Source organism: Macaca nemestrina, chromosome 10 (assembly GCF_043159975.1).
Source record: "Macaca nemestrina isolate mMacNem1 chromosome 10, mMacNem.hap1, whole genome shotgun sequence".
In the NCBI taxonomy this organism is placed as follows: domain Eukaryota; kingdom Metazoa; phylum Chordata; class Mammalia; order Primates; family Cercopithecidae; genus Macaca; species Macaca nemestrina.
In genome coordinates this window covers 94,081,370-94,103,073 of record NC_092134.1, presented here as the reverse complement: position 1 = coordinate 94,103,073, position 21,704 = coordinate 94,081,370, and the positions used below count along the sequence as shown (strand labels likewise).

At 38.7% G+C, this 21,704-nt stretch overlaps 1 protein-coding gene across 8 annotated transcripts in view; it reads left to right on the top strand.

Moving 5' to 3' along the window:
- Positions 1-21,704, top strand: part of REDIC1 (regulator of DNA class I crossover intermediates 1) — a 172,892-nt gene that overhangs the window by 90,937 nt on the left and 60,251 nt on the right. For 5 of the 8 annotated variants that reach the window (XM_071071892.1, XM_071071893.1, XM_071071891.1 and 2 more), the window contains one exon: positions 7,531-11,892. The exons of the other annotated variants lie outside the window; for them this stretch is intronic. In XM_071071892.1, coding sequence (XP_070927993.1) covers positions 7,531-7,995 — 465 coding nt within the window. In that variant the 3' untranslated portion in view covers positions 7,996-11,892. Of the gene's footprint in view, positions 1-7,530; positions 11,893-21,704 lie in introns of those variants that run through there. 8 annotated transcript variants of the gene reach the window in all.

Below are 21,704 nucleotides of genomic sequence, written 5' to 3'. Positions count from 1 at the left end.
TTTTGCAAACATAAATTGAATCATGTTATTTCCATGTGCAAGTCTTTAGTGGATTCCTATTTTACTTTAGCATCAATATCCCTTACAGTGACTACCGGCCATCTGCGATATGACCCTGACTAACACCTTCAATTTCTTTTAGTGATCTCCCTCTCTCATCCTGCCCCACACTTACTGACATTTCACTTTTCTTAGCTTGTCAGTGTCTTTTCTGCTTCAGATCTTTTATACAATCTGTTCCCTCTACCTTACTCTTATTCATCCTTTAGGTCTCATCTTAAGTATGTCACTTATTAGAAAAGTCCCTCCTTTGCTCCCCAATCTAATTAGGCCTATCAGTTATGTGCTCACAATGCCTCATATTTGTTCTTTATAACACTTTTTTCGAATCATAATTATATATGCAAGTGTATGATTATTTGACTAACATCATTTCTACCCATCAGAATGTCTGCTCCAAGAGGGTAACATTATTGTTGCTAAATGAGTATTTGTTTGAATAAATAAATGCATTGAGCTTGCTTTCTCTAATTTGTGCTCAGTTTTAATACTATTTCATAGGCTTACTATTGCTGTTTCAGTATCAATCAGCTAAAGCCTATACCCCTTTTTATATTTAGTTTTTTACATTAACTTTGTATTTTTAGCTTGAATAATCAATATTTTATATAAGATTTTCATTAAAAGAATATTTTCATTAATTCAGTAATTAAAAGGTAAATTTTTCAAGAATTTTGGAAAATTTATGCCTAGAAAATTGAAATCTAGACCTATTAAAAAGTTCTTAAAGTTTGTCTTTTTTTTTTTTTTTAAGTTCTAGGGTACATGTGCATAATGTGCAGATTTGTTACATATGTATACACGTGCCATGTTAGTATGCTGCACCCATTAACTTGTCATTTACATTAGGTACATCACCTAATGCTATCCTCCCCCCTCCCCCCATCCCCCAACCAATGTGTGATCCCCTTCCTTTGTCCAAGGGTTCTCATTGTTCAATTCCCACCTATGAGTGAGAACATGCGGTGTTTGGTTTTCTGTCCTTGAGATAGTTTGCTGAGAATGATGGTTACCAACTTCATCCATGTCCCTACAAAGGACACGAACTCATCCTTTTTTATGGCTGCATAGTATTCCATGGTGTATATGTGCCACATTTTCTTAATCCAGTCTATCATTGATGGACATTTGGGTTGGTTCCAAGTCTTTGCTATTGTGAATAGTGCTGCAATAAACATACATGTGCATGTGTCTTTATAGCAGCATGATTTATAATCCTTTGGGTATATACCCAGTAATGGGTCAAATGGTATTTCTAGTTCTAGATCCTTGAGGAAATGCCACTCTGTCTTCCACAGTGGTTGAACTAGTTTACAGTCCCACCAACAGTGTAAAAGGTTTCGTATTTCTCCACATCCTCTCCAGCACCTGTGTTGTTTCCTGACTTTTTAATGATCGCCATTCTAACTGGTGTGAGATGGTATCTCATTGTGGTTTTGATTTGCATTTCTCTGATGGCTAATGATGATGAGCATTTTTTCATGTGTCTATTGGCTGCATAAATGTCTTCTTTTGAGAAGTGTCTGTTCAGATCCTTTGCCCACTTTTTGATGGGGTTGTTTGTTTTTTTTCTTGTAAATTTGTTTGAGTTCTTTGTAGATTCTGGATATTGGCCCTTTGTCAGATGAGTAGATTGCAAAAATTTTCTCCCATTCTGTAGGTTGCCTCTTCACTCTGATGGTAGTTTCTTTTGTGGTGCAGAAGCTCTTTAGTAATTTAGATACCATTTGTCAGTTTTGGCTTTTGTGGCATTGCTTTTAGTGTTTTAGACATGAAGTCTTGCCCATGCCTATGTCCTGAATGGTATTGCCTAGGTTTTCTTCTAGGGTTTTTATGGTTTTGGGTCTAACATTTAAGTCTTTAATCCATCTTGAATTAATTTTAGTATAAGGTGTAAGGAAGGGAACTAGTTTCAGCTTTCTACATATGGCTAGCCAGTTTTCCCGGCACCATTTATTAAAAAGGGAGTCCTTTCCCCATTGCTTGTTTTTGTCAGGACTGTCAAAGATCAGATGGTTGTAGATGTTTGGTATTATTTCTGAGGACTCTGTTCTGTTCCATTGGCCTATATCTCTGTTTTGGTACCAGTATCATGCTGTTTTGGTTACTGTAGCCTTGTAGTATAGTTTGAAGTCAGGTAGCATGATGCCTCCAGCTTTGTTCTTTTGGCTTAGGATTGTCTTGGCAATGCGAGCTCTTTTTTGGTTCCATATGAACTTTAAAGTAGTTTCCAACAATTCTGTGAAGAAAATCATTGGTAGCTTGATGGGGATGGCATTGAATCTATAAATAACCTTGGGCAGTATGGCCATTTTCACGATATTGATTCTTCTTATCCATGAGCATGGTATGTTTTCCCATTTGTTTGTGTCCTCTTTTATTTCACTGAGCAGTGGTTTGTAGTTCTCCTTGAAGAGGTCCTTCACATCCCTTGTAAGTTGGATTCCTAAGTATTTTATTCTCTTTGAAGCAAATGTGAATGGGACTTCACTCATGATTTAGCTCTCTGTTTGTCTGTTATTGGTGTATAGGGATGCTTGTGATTTTTGCACATTGATTTTCTATCCTGGACTTTGCTGAAGTTTCTTATCAGCTTAAGGAGATTTTGGGCTGAGATGATGGGGTTTTCCAAATATACAATCATGTCGTCTGCAAACAGGGACAATTTAGCTTCCCTTTTCCTAATTGAATACCCTTTATTTCTTTCTCTTGCCTGATTGCCCTGGCCAGAACTTCCAACACTGTGCCGAATAGGAGTGAGAGGGCATCCCTGTCTTGTGCCAGTTTTCAAAGGGAATGCTTCCAGTTTTTGCCCATTCAATATGACATTGGCTGTGGGTTTGTCATAAATAGTTCTGATTACTTTGAGATATGTCCCATCAGTACCTACTTTATCGAGAGTTTTTAGCATGACGTGCTGTTGAATTTTGTCAAAGGGCTTTTCTGCATCTATTGAGATAATCATGTGGTTTTTGTCTTTGGTTCTGTTTATATGCTGGATTACGTTTATTGATTTGTGTATGTTGAACCAGCCTTGCATCCCAGGATGAAGCCCACTTGATCATGGTGGATAAGCTTTTTGATGTGCTGCTGGATTCAGTTTGCCAGTATTTTATTGAGGATTTTTGCATCAAAGTTCATCAGGGGTATTGGTCTAAAATTCTCTTTTTTTGTTGTGTCTCTGCCAGGCTTTGGTATCAGGATGATGCTGGCCTCATAAAGTGAGTTAGTGAAGATTCCCTCTTTTTCTATTGACTGTAATAGTTTCAGAAGGAATGGTACCAGCTCCTCCTTGTACCTTTGGTAGAATTTGGCTGTGAATCCATCTGGTCCTGGACTTTTTTTGGTTGGTAGGCTATTAATTATTGCCTCACTTTCAGAGCCTGTTATTGGTCTATTCAGGGATTCAACTTCTTCCTGGTTTAGTCTTGGGAGGGTGTATGTGTCCAGGAATTTACCATTCCTTCTAGGTTTTCTAGTTTATTTGCGCAGAGGTGTTTATAGTATTCTCTCATGGTAGTTTGTATATCTGTGGGATTGTTGGTGATATCCCCTTTATGATTTTTTGTTGCCTCTTTTTGATTCTTCTCTCTTTTCTTCTTTATTAGTCTTGCTAACAGTCTCTCAATTTTGTTGCTCTTTTCCAAAAACCAGCTTCTGGATTCATTGATTTTTTTGAAGAGTTTTTGTGTCTCTGCCTCCTTCAGTTCTGCTCTGATCTTAGTTATTTCTTCCCTTCTGCTAGCTTTTGAATTTATTAGTTGTTGCTTCTACAGTTCTTTTAATTATGATGTTAGGGTGTCAATTTTAGATCTTTCCTGCTTTCTCTTGTGGGCATTTATTGCTATAAATTTCCCTCTACACACTGCTTTAAACGTGTCCCAGAGATTCTGGTATGTTGTGTCTTTGCTCTCACTGGTTCCAAGGAACATCTTTATTTCTGCCTTCATTTCGTTATGTACCCAGTAGTCACTCAGGAGCAGGTTGTTTAGTTTCCATGTAGTTGAGAGGTTTTGAGTGAGTTTCTTAATCCTGAGTTCTAGTTTGATTGCACTGTGGTCTGAGAGAAGGTTTGTTATAATTTCTGTTCTTTTACATTTGCTGAGGAGTGCTTTACTTCCAATTATGTGGTCAATTTTGGAATAAGTGTGATGTGGTGCTGAGTAGAAGGTATATTCTGTTGATTTGGGGTGGAGAGTTCTATAGATGTCTATTAGGTCTGCTTGGTGCAGAGCTGAGTTCAATTCCTGGATATGCTTGTTAACTTTCTCTCTTATTGATCTGTCTAATTATGACAGTGGGGTGTTAAAATCTCCCATTATTATTGTGTGGGTGTGTAAGTCTTTGTAGGTCTCTAAGGACTTGCTGTATGAATCTGGGTGCTCTGGTATTGGGTGCATATATATTTAGGATAATTAGCTCTTCTTGCTGAATTGATCCCTGCACCATTATGTAATGGCTTTCTTTGTCTCTCTTGATCTTTGTTGGTTTAAAGTCTGTTTTATCAGAGACTAGGATTGCAACCCCTGCCTTTTTTTGTTTTCCATTTGCTTGGTAGATCTTCCTCCATCCCTTTATTTTGAGCCTATGTGTGTCTCTGCACTTGAGATGGATCTCCTGAATACAGCACACTGATGGGTCTTGACTCTTTATCCAATTTGCCAGTCTGTGTCTTTTAATTGGAACATTTAGCCCATTTACATTTAAGGTTAATATTATTATTGTGAATTTGATCCTGTCATTATGATGTCAGCTGGTTATTTTGCTCGTTAGTTGATGCAGTTTCTTCCTAGCATTGATGGTCTTTAAAATTTGGCATACTTTGGCGGTGGCTAGTACCAGTTATTTCTTTCCCTGTTTAGTGCTTCCTTCAGGAGCTCTTGTAGGGCAGGCCTGATGGTGACAATAATCTCTCAGCATTTGCTTGTCTGTAAAGGATTTTATTTCTCCTTCACTTATGAAACTTCGTTTGGCTAGATATGAAATTCTGGGTTGAAAATTCTTTTCTTTAAGAATGTTGAATATTGGCCCCCACTCTCTTCTGACTTGTAGAGTTTCTGCCAAGAGTTCTGCTGTTAGTCTAATGGGCTTCCCTTTGTGGGTAACCTGACCTTTCTCTCTGACTGCCCTTAACATGTTTTCCTTCATTTCAACTTTGGTGAATCTGACAATTATGTGTCTTGGAGTTGCTCTTCTCAAGGAGTATCTTTGTGGCGTTCTCTGTATTTCCTGAATTTGAACGTTGGTCTGCTTTGCTAGTTTGGGGAAGTTCTCCTGGATAATAACCTGAAGTGTGTTTTCCAGCTGGGTTCCATTCTCCCCGTCACTTTCAGGTACACCAATCAGACATAGATTTGGTCTTTTCACATAGTCCCATATTTCTCGGACTCTTTGTTCATTTCTTTTTACTCTTTTTTATCTAAACTTCTCTTCTCGCTTCATTTCATTCATTTGATCTTGAATCACTGATACCCTTTCTTCCAGTTGATTGATCGGCTACTGAAGCTTGTGCATTCATCATGTAGTTCTCGTGCCATGGTTTTCAGCTCCATCAGGTCATTTAAGGACTTCCCTACACTGGTTATTATAGTTAGCCATTCATCTAATCTTTTTTCGAGGGTTTTAGCTTCTTTGCGATGGGTTCGAACTTCCTTCTTTAGCTCGGAGAAGTTTGATCAACTGAAGTCTTCTTCTCTCAACTCGTCAAAGTCATTCTCCGCCCAGCTTTGTTCCGTTGCTGGCGAGGAGCTGCGTGCCTTTGGAGGGGGAGAGGCGCTCTAATTTTTAGAATTTTCAACTTTTCTGCTCTGTTTTTTCCCCATCTTTGTGGTTTTATCTATCTTTGGTCTTTGATCAGGATGACGTACAGATGGAGTTTTAGTGTGGATGTTCTTTCTGTTTGTTAGTTTTCCTTCTAACAGTCAGGACCCTCAGCTGCTGGTCTGTTGGAGTTTGCTGAAGGACCACTCCAGACCCTGTTTGCCCGGGTACCAGCAGCGGAGGCTGCAAAGCAGCAGATATTGCTGAACAGCAAATGTTGCTGCCTGATCGTTCCTCTGGAAGCTTCATCTCAGAAGGTTACCCAGCTGTGTGAGGCATCAGTCTGCCCCTACTGGGGGTGCCTCCCAGTTAGGCTTCTCAGGGGTCAGGGACCCACTTGAGGAGGCAGTCTCTCCGTTCTCAGATTTCAAACTCCACGCTGGGAGAACCACTACTCTCTTCAAAGCTGTCAGACAGGGACATTTAAGTCTGCAGAGGTTTCTGCTGCCTTTTGTTTGGCTATGCCCTGTCCCCAGAGGTGGAATCTATAGAGGCAGGCAGACTTCCCTGAGCTGTGGTGGGCTCCACCCAGTTGGAGCTTCCTGGCTGCTTTGTTTACCTACTCAAGCCTCAGCAATGGTGGGCGCCCCTCTCCCAGCCTTGCTGCAGCCTTGCAGTTGGATCTCAGACTGCTTTGCTAACAATAAGCGAGGCTCCGTGGGCATGGGACCCTCCGAGCCAGGGGCAGGATATAATCTCCTGGTGTGCTGTTTGCTAAGACCTTTGGAAAAGTGCAGTATTGGGTGGGAGTGACCCGATTTTCCAGGTGCCATCTGTCACCACTTCCCTTGGCTAGCAAAGAGAATTTCCTGACCCCTTGCACTTCCTGGGTGAGGTGATGCCCCACCCTGCTTCAGCTCACACTTGGTGGGCTGCACTCATTGTCCTGCCCCCACTGTCCAACATGCCCCAGTGAGATTACCCCGGTACCTTAATTGGAAATGCAGAAATCACCCGTCTTCTGCATTGCTCATGCTGGGAGCTGTAGACTGGAGCTGTTCCTATTCAGCCATCTTGGAGCTGCATGATCAAAGTTTGTCTTTTTATCTAACAGTTGAGATATGTATTGCTCATGTATTGCTGCTTAACTTTTCTTTTGTCTGTTTAATTTCTTGTTACCTGATGCTTTTCTTAAGTTATGTTATCTTCTGAAAATAATATTTATATATATTGGACTGGGCCTGTAAAAAGTATACAAGTAGTTATTTTTTACTTAATGAGTCAATAAATAATTGAATAAGTTATATGTGTTAGCTGTTTCCTTCAAAGGTACTTCTTCTAGTCTACTCTTTTTAAGTGGAGGAAGTGTGCTGCATATCATTTCTTCTGTTCAAAGTGTAGAGAGATAATAGAGCCTGTGTTTATAGGGACTAATAAAAGACAAAATTTCCCTTCTCTGTTTTACCTCTTTGCATTTTTATTACAAAGATTATTACTGTTACTGCTATTTTAAAATTCATAGCCTCCTGGGAGGTATGGCAGATTATTGGTTGAAGACTCTTTGATAGCTTGATTTGTAACTTGCCAAACTCTCTTCTGTATGTAGAAATTTTCTGTAGTAGGGATTTTAAGGATATATCCTTTGAAGTGATTGAATGCATTTTAAAAATGTAAGCATGGTTTATAGCAAAATTATTAATTTCTTTTTAGCCATCTGAAGATGAAGATCAAATATCACAGCATATTGAAGATTCAAATAGGATGCCCATCAAAACCAAGGAAAACACAAATAATTTTTATGTAGAAAGAATGGCAAAAGTTTCAGGTGACAGGATTGTTAAAAACAATGACAAAATTCACAAACAGAATGAGAATTTCTACCAGTTCTCAGTGAAAAATAATACAGATCAGTTTCCACAGTCACAGTGTAATTCAGCACACATTTTGCAAAACAAAACCAGTGATAACTGCATTCTGCAGCCTGCAAGATGTGATGCAGGGGTACAAACAGAGAGTGAATCTGTAATGGAGGAAAAATTAGATGCTGCCATACAGTGTGATCTAATTTCAAAATGTACATGTAGAAGTGATGTTTCTCTTTGCAACCTGGAAAGGTGCAGTGAAAATATTAAGACAGATACCACTGGAGGGCAGGAAATCCTTAAGAACAACTAATATTCTAAAATCTCTACCTAGGATGTAGAATTTCACTTGCCCTTAGAAAACAATAGTAAATGTTGAAAATTTCATTAACATGATAAGAAATGAGAAAATGTAACTAAGCACAAGCTGACCGTCTTCAGAGAGTATATTCATGGTTCATGTTAAAACATTTTAATATTATTAATGTATGCATTTAATTTGTATATAGCCATTTCCTTAATAGCTTTGGTATATGGTAGAGTTTTTAGAAAATAATATATTTGTAAATTTACTAGCATTCTTATGTGATTATTCACTATATTATAATGATATGCTGTTATTTATGGGTTAAAATATGCTTAATTGCTTCCTTGTTGCATTTATTTTAATATTCTTTGCAGTTGCATTTTCTGGCAAAAATGCTCTCTTTCAAGACTTTAAGATAGAAAATAATACCTAATATATTTTATGTCCTCATTATAATAATTTTGTTAGCTACTTCTCTTTATTATAGTCCTATTTAAAAATTCTAGCATTAATTTGTAGATAATACATATCTTCTATTTGCATAACATAGTTTTTTTGTTGGTGCTGCTATTAATTCAAAGGAAAATGTTCTGTAGGACTAAAATATGTTTTAATGCTTTTATAAAAGAATTGTTTGAAATTGAAAAAAATGATTTATGTTTCTAATTTTAATGTTGCTAAGATTATTTTCATAAACATTATGACAAGATTTCCTATTTCTAAAATACGGGCTTTGTTTCTAACACAACACTTACTTTGTATAACGATTTTAAATGTTTGTACTCTAAAATTGACACTTGTTTTGATACATTTCAAGGTACACAGCAGAGGGCATTCCAGTATCTAACTGAACCCGAAATAAAATTGTTAGAGGTTTCTGTGCCTTTAAAGAAAACAATGGTTTCTTTCTTTCTTTTTTTTTTTTTATACAGATGTATCACTAAAGAGTTTGTGTTGCAGAGATGATTTGAGGCATTGCAATTTGGAGACACCAACAGCTAAAGTTTAAGCAGTAGGAATCTTCAGGTTTTTAGCTAGTTTTAGGAAGTTATTTTTGCTGCCTTACGGAGCACAATAAGCTCCTAAGTATTTTCTTCCAGCTTAATGATCAACTCATGAAAGGGGAATATAATTATCTTATATATGTATGTTGATAGTTTCTTTAAAGGCCAGATTTTTATCCTGATACTAAATGAAAGGTATTCCATTGTGGATTGATTATCCTGAACATTATTTTGCAAAAATATTGCATATTATAGCAGTGAAGACTGATACATAGAAAAAGAAGACTATAATGATACCAGTAGAATAAATTTGAGCTGTGAATCTTGGGTTGGTTTCAAATATCAAATAAACTGATTTTTTCCAAATATGCATCAAAGTCTAGCAATATTGAAAGTACATTAATTACAAAAGTTCATACCTAGTTTTGTTTTTATCAATATCATAATGTAGCAGTTAAGCTCAGTAAGATGAAGAATTTCAGGGCTTTAAAAAATGCAGTGACCACTCCCAGTGAGAGCAGAGTAAGGTGCGGTGCAGTAAAGAATTTAATCTTGCCCCAAAAGAGGTATTGCCTTTGCCCTTGGCTTCTGGAAGGTAACCTCCAAACCCTTGGAATGTCATGGCTAATGAGTGTCTTTATTTGCCTAGGAAGCTTGGCCCAATTTAGATAGTAACAATATGATTTAGGATAGAGACATTGAGTAAAGTGATAATAGCTTGCCTTCCTAAGGGGTCAGAAACTGAGACTGGATAGTCAGCCACATGGCTATGATTGAGCCTCAGTAAAGACTTTGAATACCAAGGCTTAGGGGAGCTTCCCTGGTTGGCAGTACTTCATGTGAATTGTCAGTCATTGCCAGGAAAGTAATGCTGTCCATGACTCCATGAGAAGATGACTGAAAGCTCCCCATTGGTTACTTTCCTGGATTCTGTCCTTTGGTTGATTTTAACTGGTATCCTTTTACTATAATAAACTATAACTGTGAATATATCTTTCAGTGTGTTCTGTGAGTCCTTCTAATGAATTACCAAATCTGAGGGTGGTCTTGGAACTCACAGACTTGCTGTTGGTGTCTGAAGTAAAGGCAGTTTTATGGTCTCTTCCCTAACTTCACAGTTGCTAATTCCTTAGATGCTTTAAGAAGGTAAATATATTCAGAGTGGAAAGTGAGTATGGATTTGCAAAATAAGCCATCTTATGTAATTATAAAATACTTCTCAAAATGCATTACTGGTTTGGGCTTTCTCTTGGTAAAACCATTTGATGACAATATAAATAAAAAGCAATTGAAGTAAACATTGTTTGCATTCCGTGTTTGTAATTTAATGTTTATAAAGCAGAGTAAATCCTAGCTAAGTTCTACCTAGATGAAACAAAATGAAAACTTAATGATTCTGCACACATTTCTAATGTAAACTGCCAATCAGAGTGTCTTCAGATAAGATAGTATACATTCATTAAGGGCCAATGCTATACAGTATTGGACTGGAGTTGGTGTTTAACCATATTTGTGAAACAGTACATTTTTTTGGTCATCAACAACTCTAGGAAGTTTCCATCTGTAATAAGATGAGAGGCTATCTTTAGGGGTAGTTTCATGTAATTTACTTTTAAAGCACTTATAACAATTGTAATTTATTTATAATTTCTTGGTTAATTGTCTGTTTTCCTCCATGACAATATAGCAATGTAGCAAATGCTATCTGTGCCCAGCTCACATTTCTTGGGCATCCCTTATTTTCATATATACCAACCTGACTTGCAGCTGCCAGTGCATGACTCGTTTCCTAAGGTGTTTCTTTTGGCTGCAGTACCTCTTCTGCCTAGGAGGAGGCAGACGGAAGTACCAGAATGTTAATGCTGTTTGAGCACAGTCGTTTTAAACAATAACTTATGGGAATTGGTGGATAAATACTCCTCCCTTGCCTCTTGGGCGGGATAAGTCTTTGAAAGTGTGTTCTACACCTCTGCTTACTCAAAGTATCCACTGACCAGTAACAATAGCATCAACATTGGTTGGGAGCTGATTAGTAATTAAAATTTGTGGAACCCACCCCCAAATTACTGAATCAGAATCTCACGCAGTAAGTCCTGGGAATCCATAGAGTGATGTCTGTGCCCTCTCATGTTGGAAAACACTATTCCTGCCAAGTTCCTCAGAAGGATTAACCTTAAGTTGCTCACAATGGTAACTTGCTTAATAACAAACACTTTATTACTTTCCTTCTTTTTCCATCTGTCTTACTTTCCACTTCTATGTGTTTCTTGAGATCATACCCCAAACAAACTATATGTACTTGAATCCTTGCCTCATAGTTTGTTTTTGGGGCAGGTCAAATTAAGACAGGCAGAGATTATGACACGTGAATGGATGAATTGGCTTCATAGGTATAACTAAAAGGTTAACATTGCTAATTTTTATAGTTTTACCATTCTCCAGCCTCAGGTTTTCATTTCTGCCATCTGCTGAAAATTTCATATGTAGGTGAAGTGGCATGTTAGGTACAGGTGAGGAGAGAATTTGTGAAGTGAAATATATATAAGGATAAATTATCCAGAATGCCAGAAGAGAACAAGAAATAGAAAATATGAAAGAGCATTTATTAAACAATAAGAAGGACAGAGTGAGAAGTTCTATGTGTTTAATTGAAGTATCAACAGTATAGGAGAGAGAGAGAATAGAGGCATAATTTGAAGAGATAATAGCTGAGAACTTTTCCAGAATTTATCTATTATATAATCCACAGATTCTGGCCGGGTGCGGTGGCTCAAGCCTGTAATCCCAGCACTTTGGGAGGCCGAGATGGGCGGATCACGAGGTCAGGAGATCGAGACCATCCTGGCTAACACGGTGAAACCCCGTCTACTAAAAAATACAAAAAACTAGCCGGGCGAGGTGGCGGGCACCTGTAGTCCCAGCTACTCGGAAGGCTGGGGGCAAGACAATGGCGTAAACCTGCGTGAGCTTGCAGTGAGCTGAGATCTGGCCACTGCACTCCAGCCTGGGCGACAGAGCGAGACTCCGTCTAAAAAAAAAAAAAAAAAAAATCCACAGATTCGTGAACACCAGCAATTTCCAAGTGGGATTTAAAAAAAAATGAAATCCATATTCTAGTCCCAACATAATAAAATGACAGAGCCTCAAAGTCAAATGAAAAAACATGAAAGCCACTGAAGAGAAAAAGACTACATTCTTAGAAAAGACAGCTACAGTGTCAGATGACTTACTAACAGTAATGATGGAAGCTCAAAGACAGTGTAATAATACCTTCCAAATGCTGATAGAAAATAATTGTCATTCCACAATTGTGTTTCTAGTCCTACAGCTGTAATCGTGTTTGAAATCACAAAACTAGCCACTGCTAGCATGAAGGATCTGCTCTGTTGGGTTTGGTGACATATTTAGGGTCTTTATATTGTATATACATAAATGCTTTCTCTTTGACTGTAGGAAAGGTTTTTCCTGATTTTATCCCTGTTTGCTTTTCAACCTGTATGCTCAACTGTTTTCCTATTTCTTTTTTTTCTTTTTTTTTTTGAGACAGAGTCTTGCTCAGTTGCCCAGGCAGGAGTGCAGTGGCGCAATCTCGGCTCACGGCAAGCTCCACCTCCCGGGTTCATGCCATTCTCCTGCCTCAGCCTCCCGAGTAGCTGGGACTACAGGCGCCGCCACCACGCCCGGCTAATTTTTTGTATTTTTAGTAGAGATGGGGTTTCACCATGTTAGCCAGGATGGTCTCGATCTCCTGACCTTGTGATCCGCCCGCCTCAGCCTCCTAAAGTGCTGGGATTACAGGCGTGAGCCACCGCGCCTGGCCCTGTTTTCCTATTTCTTATATGTCTTTAGGCCTTCTTATAGACTTCATAGCACTTGGAATGGCTTTAGCCACAGGCATTTGTTTTATTTTTACCTGCTGTCCCTGTTGGTCTACAATATGTATTCCTTTATGCCTGTTGCTCAGGAAGTACCATGTTTTCCCATTTCCTTCAAAAGGCTTTATTTCAAGCTTCTCTTTAATACTTAATGCTTTCTGTATCATGTCCTGTTTGACATTTTAAAATCAGGACACATAGACATTTTTAGGATGTTGACTGACTGTATTTATTCATGTATATTTTATATATGTGTAATATATATAATAACCTATATATGACTATATAATTGATATCTATAAATATTCACAATGTGAAAGAATGGCAAAACACAACCTTATGAGATAATACGCACAGTGAATTGAGGTAGCTGGTAGGTGTCTGCGGGGTGTGTATGTGTTCATTTTGCATATTATGTGGTTCAGTTCTTATGGGTACAGGTTTGTGTGTTCACCTGGTGTTTCTTGTGGACACAACTGCACATCAGCCAGTGTGATACTTGCATTATGCTCAAATTATTTCCTAATATGTCAGTCATGTGGAACAACTTTGCCTTTTCAAAACAACTTGTACCAGCAAAACTATTTTTCACAGTCTGTATTGTCTTTTAATTTTCTTCTTCTTTGCTGCTGCTGCTGCTGCTTCTGTTACTTCTGCTGTTGCTGCTGCTTCTTCCTCTTCCTCTTCTTCTTCCTCTTCCTCTCCTTCCTCTACATATTTCTTACTATTTCTTCCTTTTCTTCCTCCTCCTCCTCTTCCTCCTCTTCTTCTCTTTCTTCTTCTTCTTCTTCTTCCTCCTCCTCCTCTTCCTCTTCTTCTTTCTTCTTTCTTCTTCTTCTTCTATTATAATTTAAGCTCTGGGATACAGGTGCAGAACGTGCAGGTTTGTTACATAGGTATACATGTGCCATGGCAGTTTGCAGCACTCATCAACCAGTTATCTACATTAGGTATTTCTCCTAATGCTATCCCTCCCCTAGCACTCCACACCCTGACAGGCTCCGGTGTATGATGATCCCCTCCCTGTGTCCATGTGTTCTCACAGTTCAGCTCCTACTTATGAGTGAGAACATGCAGTGTTTGGTTTTCTGTTCCTATGTTAGTTTGCTGAGAATGATGCTTTGAAGCTTCATCCATGTCCCTGCAAAGGACATGGACTCATCCTTTTTTATGGCTGCACAGTATTCCATGGTATATATATGCCAGATTTTCTTAATCCAGTCTATCATTGATGGGCATTTGGGTTGGTTCCAATTCTTTGCTATTGTGAATAGTGCTGCAATAAACATACATGTGCATGTGTCTTTATAGTAGAATTATTTATAATCCTTTGGGCATATACCCAGTAATGGGATTGCTGGGTCAAATGGTATTTCTAGTTCTAGATCCTTGAGGAATCACCACACTGTCTTCCACAATGGTTGAACTATTTTACATTCCCATCAACAATGTAAAAGCATTCGTATTTCTCCACATCCTCTCCAGCATCTGTTCTTTCCTGACTTTTTAATAATCGCCATTCTAACTGGTGTGAGATGTTATCTCATTGTGGATTTGATTTACATTTCTCTAATGACCAGTGATGATGAGCTTTTTTTGATATGTTTGTTGACTGCATAAATGTCTTCTTTTGAGAAGTGTCTGTTCATATCCTTTGCCCTTCTTGTAAATTTGTGTAAGTTTCTTGTAGATTCTGGATATTAGGCATTTGTCGGATGGATAGATTGCAAAATTTTTCTCCCATTCTGTAGGTTGCCTGTTCACTCTTGCTGTGCAGAAGCTCTTTTGTTTAATTAGATCCCATTTGTCAATTTTGGCTTTTGTTGCCATTACTTTTGGTGTTTCAGTCATGAAGTCTTTGCCCATGCTTATGTCCTGAATGGTATTTCCTAGGTTTTCTTCTAGGGATTTTATGGTTTTAAGTCTTATGTTTAAACCCTTAATCCATCTTGAGTTAATTTTTGCATAAGGTGTAAGGAAGGGGTCCAGTTTCAGTTTTCTGCATATGGCTAGCCGGTTTTCCCAACAGTAGTTATTAAATAGGGAATCCTTTCCCCATTGCTTGTTTTTGTCAGGTTTGTCAAAGATCAAATGGTTGAAGATGTGTGGCATTATTTCTGAGGCCTCTGTTCTGTTCCATTGGTCTATGTATCTGTTTTGGTACCAGTATCATGTTGTTTTGGTTACTGTAGCCTTGTAGTATAGTTTGAAGTCAGGTAGCATGATGCCTCCAGCTTTGTCCTTTTTGCTTAGGATTGTCTTGGCTATACGGGCTCTTTTTTGGTTCCATATGAAATCTAAAGTAGTTTTTTTCTAATTCTGTCAAAGTCTAATTCTGTTATGGGGATATCATTGAATCTATAAATTACTTCGTGCAGTATGGCCATTTTCACAATATTGATTCTTCCTATCCATGAGCATGGAATGTTCTTCCATTTGTTTGTGTCCTCTCTCATTTCCTTGAGCAGTGGTTTGTAGTTCTCCTTGAAGAGGTCCTTCACATCCCATGTAAGTTGCATTCCTAGGTTTTTTATTCTCTTTGTAATAATTGTGAATGGGAATTCACTCATGATTTGACTCTGTTTGTCTATTATTGGTGTATAGGAATGCTTGTGATTTTTGCACATTGATTTTGTATCCTGAGACTTTGCCGAAATTGCTTATCAGCTTAACAAGATTTGGGGCTGAGAAAATAGGATTTTCAAAATATACAATCATGTCATCTGCAAACAGAGACAATTTGACTTTCTCTCTCCCTATTTGAATACCCTTTATTTCCTTCTCTTGCCTGATTGCCCTGGCCAGAATTTCCAATTCTATATTGAATAGGAGTGGTGAGAGAGAGCATCCTTGTGCCAGTTTTCAGAGGGAATTGCTTCCAGCTTTTGCCCATTCAGTATGGTATAGGCTGTGGGTTTGTCATAAATACCTCTTATTATTTTGAGATTCATTCCATCAATACCTAGTTTATTGAGAGTTTTTAGCATGAAGGGGTGTTAAATTTTATTGAAGGCAATTTATTTTTTGCATCTATTGAGATAATCATGTGGTTTTTGACATTGGTTCTGTTTATGTGTGATGGATTACGTTTAATGATTTGAGTATGTTAAGCCAACTTGCATCCCAGGGATGAAGCTGACTTCGTGATGGATAAGCTTTTTGATGTGCTGCTGGATTCAGTTTGCCAGTATTTAATGAAGAATTTTCATATTGATGTTCATCAGGGATATTGGCCTGCAATTTTATTTTGTGTGTGTGTGTCTCTGCCAGGTTTTGTTATCAGGATGATGCTGGTCTCATAAAATGAGTTAGTGAAGAGTCCCTCTTTTTCTATTGTTTGGAATAGTTTCAGAAGGAACGGTACCAGCTACTCTTTGTACCTCTGGTAGAGTTCGGCTCTGAATCCACCTGGTCCTGAGCTTTTTTTAGGTTGGTAGGCTATTAATTACTGCCTCAATTTCAGAACTTGTTATGGATGTATTCAGGGATTCAACTTCTTCCCGGTTTAGTGTTGGGAGGGTGTATGTGTCCAGGAATTCATCCATTTCTTCTAGATTTTCTAGTTTATCTGCAGAGAGGTGTTTATAGTATCCTCTGGTGGTAGTTTGTATTTCTGTGGGATCAGTGGTGATCTCCCATTTATCATTTTTTATTGTGTCTATTTGATTCTTCTCTCTTTTCTTCTTTATTAGTCTGGCTAGTGGTCTAGCTATCTTGTTAATCTTCTCGAAAAACCAGCTCCTGGATTCATTGATTTTTGAAGGGTTTTTCTTGTCTCTATCTTCTTCAGTTCTGCTCTTATCTTAGTTATTTCTTGTCCTCTGCTAGCTTTTGAATTTGTTAGCTCTTGCTTCTCTAGTTCTTTTAATTGTGATGTTAGGGTGTCAATTTTAGATCTTTCCTGCTTTCTCTTGTGGGCATTTAGTGCTATAAATTACCCTGTAACCACTGCTTTAGCTGTGTCCTAGAGATTCTGGCACATTGTGTCTTTGTTCTCATTGGTTTCAAAGAACTTATTTATTCCTGCCTTCATTTCATTATGTACCCAGTAGTCATTCAGGAGCAAGTTGTTCAGTTTCCATGTAGTCCTGTGGTTTTGAGTGAGTTTCTTAATCCTGAGTTCTAATTTGATTGCACTATGGTCTGAGTAACTGTTTGCTATGATTTACATTCTTTTGCATTTGCTGAGGAGTGCTTTACTTCCAATTATATGGTCAGTTTTAGAATAAGTGCAATGTGGTGCTGAGAAAAATGTATATTCTGTTGATTTCGGTTGGAGAGTTCTGTAGATGTCTATTAGGTCCGCTTGGTCCAGAGCTGAGTTCAAGTCTTGAATATCCTTGTTAATTTTCTGTCTAACACTGACAGTGGGGTGTCTCCCTCTATTATTATGTGGGAGTCTAAGTCTCTTTGTAGATCTCTAAGAACTTGTTTTATGAATCTGGGTGTTCTTGTATTAGATGCATATATATTTAGGATAGTTAGCTCTTCCTGTTTCTTTGATCCCTTTACTGTTATGTAATGCCCTTTGTCTTTTTTGATCTTTGTTGGTTTAAAGTCTGTTTTATCAGAAACTAGGATTGCAACCCTTGCTTTTTTTTTTTTTTTCTTTATATTTGCTTGGTAAATGTTCCTCCATCCTTTTATTTTGAGCCTATGTGTGTCTTTGCATGTGAGATCAGTCTCCTGAATACAGCACACCTATGGGTCTTGACTGTTTATCTAATTTGCCAGTCTTTGTCTTTTAATTGGGGCATTTAGCCCATTTACATTTAAGGTAAATATTGTTATTTGTGAATTTGATCCTATCATTATGATGTCAGCTGGTTATTTTGCCTGTTAGTTGATGCAGTTTCTTCATTGTTGATGGTCTTCACAATTTGGTAGGTTTTTGCAGTGGCCAGTACTGGTTGTTCCTTTCCATGTTTAGTGCTTCCTTCAGGAGCTCTTCCAAGGCAGGCCTGGTGGTGACAAAATTTCTCAGCATTTGCTTGTCTGTAAAGGATTTTATTTCTCCTTCGCTTGTGAAACTTAGTTTGGCTGGATATGAAATTCTGGGTTGAAAATTCTTTTCTTTAAAATGTTGAATATTGGCCCCGCACTGTCTTCTGACTTGTAGGGTTTCTGCAGAGAGATCCGCTGTTAGTCTGATGGGTTTCACTTTGTGGGTAACCCAACCTTTCTCTCTGGCTGCCCTTAATATTTTTTCCTTCATTTCAACCTTGGTGGATCCGACAATTATGTGTCTTGGGGTTGCTCTTCTTGAGGGGTATCTTTGTGGTGTTTCTGTATTTCCTGAATTTGAATGTTGGCCTGTCTTGCTAGGTTGGGGGAGTTCTCCTGGATAATATCCTGAAGAGTGTTTTCCAACTTGGTTCCATTCTCCCTGTCACCTTCAGGTACACCAATCAAATGTAGATTTGGTCTTTTCACATAGCCCCTATTTCTTGGAGGCTTTATTCATTTCTTTTCATTCTTTTTTCTCTAATCTTGTCTTCATGCTTTATTTCATTAAGTTGATCTTCAATCTCTGATATCCTTTCTTCCACTTGATCTATTGGGCTATTGATACTTGTGTATGCTTCACAAAGTTCTAGTGCTGTGTTTTTCAGCTCCATCAGGTCATTTATGTTTTTCTGTAAACTGGTTATTCTAGTTAGCAATTCCTCTAACCTTTTTTCAAGGTTCTTAGCTTCCTTGCATTGGGTTAGAACGTGCACCTTTAGCTTGGAGGAGTTTGTTATTACCCACCTTCTGAAGCCAACTTCTGTCAATTCATCATATTCATTCTTTGTCCAGTTTTGTTCCCTTGCTGGTAAGGAGTTGTGATCCTTTGGGGGAGAAGAGGTGTTCTGGTTTTGGAAATTCTCAGTCTTTTTGTGCTGGTTTTTCCTCATTTTTGTGGATTTATCTACCTTTTGTCTTTGATGTTGGTGACCTTCAGGTGGGGTTTCTGTGTGGACATCCTTTTTGTTGATGTTGACGCTATTCCTTTCTGTTTTTTAGTTCCTTTTAACAGGCCTCTCTGCTGCAGGTCTGCTGGAGTTTGCTGGAGGTCCACTCCAGGCGCTGTTTGCCTGGGTATTACCCGTGGAGGCTGCAGAACAGCAAAGATTGCTGCCTGTTCCTTCCTCTGGAAGCTTTGTCCCAGAGAGGCACCCACCAGATGCCAGCTGGAGCTCTTCTGTATGTGATGTCTGTCAACCCTGCTTGGAGGTGTCTCCAAGTCAGGAGGCACAGGGGTCAGGGACCCACTTGAGGAGACAGTCTGTCCCTTAGCTGAGCTCAAGAGTTGTGCTGGGAGATTTGTTGCTCTCTTCAGAGCTGTCAAGCAGGAACATTTAAGTCTGCTGAAGCTGTGCCTACAGCCGCTCCTTCCCCAAGGTGCTCTGTCTCAGGGAAATGGGAGTTTTATCTGTTAGTTTCTGACTGGTGCTGCTGCCTTTCTTTCAGAGATGCCCTGCCCAGAGAGGAGGAATTTAGAGAGGCAGTCTGGCTACAGAGGCTTTGCTGAGCTGCGGTGGGCTCCGGTGGGCTCCGCCCAGTTCAGACTTCCCTGTGGCTTTGTTTACACTGTTAGGGGAAAACCACCTACTCAAGCCTCGGTAATGGTCGACACCCCTCCCCCCACCAAGCTGGAGCATCCCAGGTTGACTTCAGACTGCTGTGCTGGCAGGGAGAATTTCAAGCCAGTGGATGTTAGGTTGAAGGGCTCTGTAGGGGTGGGATCCACTGAGCTAGGTCACTTAGCTCCCTGGCTTCAGCCCCCTTTCCAGGGGAATGAATGGTTCTGTCTTGCTGGTGTTCCAGGTGCCACTGGAGTATGAAAAAAAAACTGCATCTAGCTCAGTGTCTGCCCAAATAGCTGCCCAGTTTTGTGCTTGAAACCCAGGGCCCTGGTGGTATAGGCACCCAAGGGAATCTCCTGGTCTGCGGGTTGTGAAGACTGTGGGAAAGCATAGTATCTGGGCCGGAATGCACAGTTCCTCATGGCACAGTCCCTCACGGCTTCCCTTGGCTAGGGGAGGGAGTCCCCAGACCCCTTGCGCTTCCTGGGTGAGGCAATGCCCCACCCTGCTTCTGCTCGCCCACCCACTGTCTAACCAGTCACAATTAGATGAGCCAGGTGCCTCAGTTGGAAATGCAGAAATCACCCGCCTTCTGCACTGATCTCGCTGGGAGCTGCAGACCGGAGCTGTTCCTATTTAGCCATCTTGCCCAGGAATCATCTTTTAATTTTCTTAATGGTGTCTTTTGAAGGGCAAAAGTTTTAAATTTTGATAAAATCAAATTTGTCTTTTAAAAATTATTGATTGTGGTCACAAAAATTTTCTCCTGCTTTTTCTTCCTGAAGTTTTTTTATTTTTAGTTCTTATATTTGGGTCTGTGATTCATTTTCAGAAAACTTTTGTGTATATTATATAGGATTATTAGTTTTTTTATGTTTGTTTTTGCATATAGATATCCAGTTGCTCCAGCACAATTTGTTGAAAAGACTACTCTTTCTTAATTAACTTTGCACTTTTATCGAAAATCAATTGACCATACATGTGAGTTTGAACTCTTTATTCTGTTTCATTGATCTATATATATCTTCTTATGCCAATATCATACTATCTTGATTGTAGTGTTACTTCCTGTTCTTTTTCAAAATTGTTTTGGCTGGGCTTGGTTGCTCACATTTCCATAGGCATTTTGGCTACAGCTTGTCAATTTTTACTAAAAATTGCTGATTGGATTTTAGTAAGGATTGTGTTGACGTGCTCTCTTGATTTGGAGAAGAACTGTTATCTTAATAATGTTTAGTTTTATAATCAACGAATATGCTGTATCTCTTTATTTATCCAGGTTTTCTTTAATTTATTGCAGCAATCTTTTGCCTAGAGTGCAGCTTCTTGAGAAACATGAAAGTTATTTTAAGCCATTAAGTTTTGAGAAGTTTTTTAACCCATAGTAGATAGTTGTTACACATTTTGGTAGCTGGGAGTGATGTGCTATCATAACAAAACCCTAAAACATGGCTTTAGGACTAGGTGGTGGTCTGAAGCTGGAACAACCTTAACAAGATTGTTAGTTAAGGTCTAAGGGCCTTGAAGAGATTCTTAGTGTAACTATATGCCACCTTGAGGTGGCTCATAGTGAGGGCTGAAAGGAAATTAAAGATGTTATTGAAAGTTGGAAGAATGAGGATATTTATTAGGTAGTGATAGAAAGTTAAGCAACACTATCATGTGAAGTAATGTAGAAAACAGAAATAGAGAATAGGACTAGAAAATTATGTAGATTTCCAAGGAGAATGTTGATGATGATACCTGGTTTCTAGCTGCCTGTTATAAAATGGCAGATGAGAGTATTAAGCAACAGAAAAAAACTTTAATATATAAAGAAGCCAGAACTTACTGGGATCAAAAATAAAACTTTCTCATTATAGTCTCTTCAGATGGCAAATGATGCTAAAATTAAGAAAAGGCTTTTGGACGAAGGCCAAATTTAGGGCACTGTCAGGAAAATAAGTAATAAAGATTATTTCAAGAGTGTTATTGTACAAACTTTTGCAAAGATTTGAGGTAGTATTTCATACAGGTAACTATCCCTAAGGATCTTGAGGCACAGCATTGGAGATTGTCTTTTCTAAGCAATAGGGCTTTTAAGAATGTCGAGGTGCTTTCCTGTAGCAACTTTACAGGAAACCAGAGAAATGCTTATCTTGATGAATTTTGTGGGTGCAACTTTGGAAGATGGGGTGGACCCCAGTATGATTCATAGGAGACCCACAAAATTTTAAGAGAAGTGTACTTGGAGAAACACTGCCAGCTTGGACTAAAGGGGGCAGAGA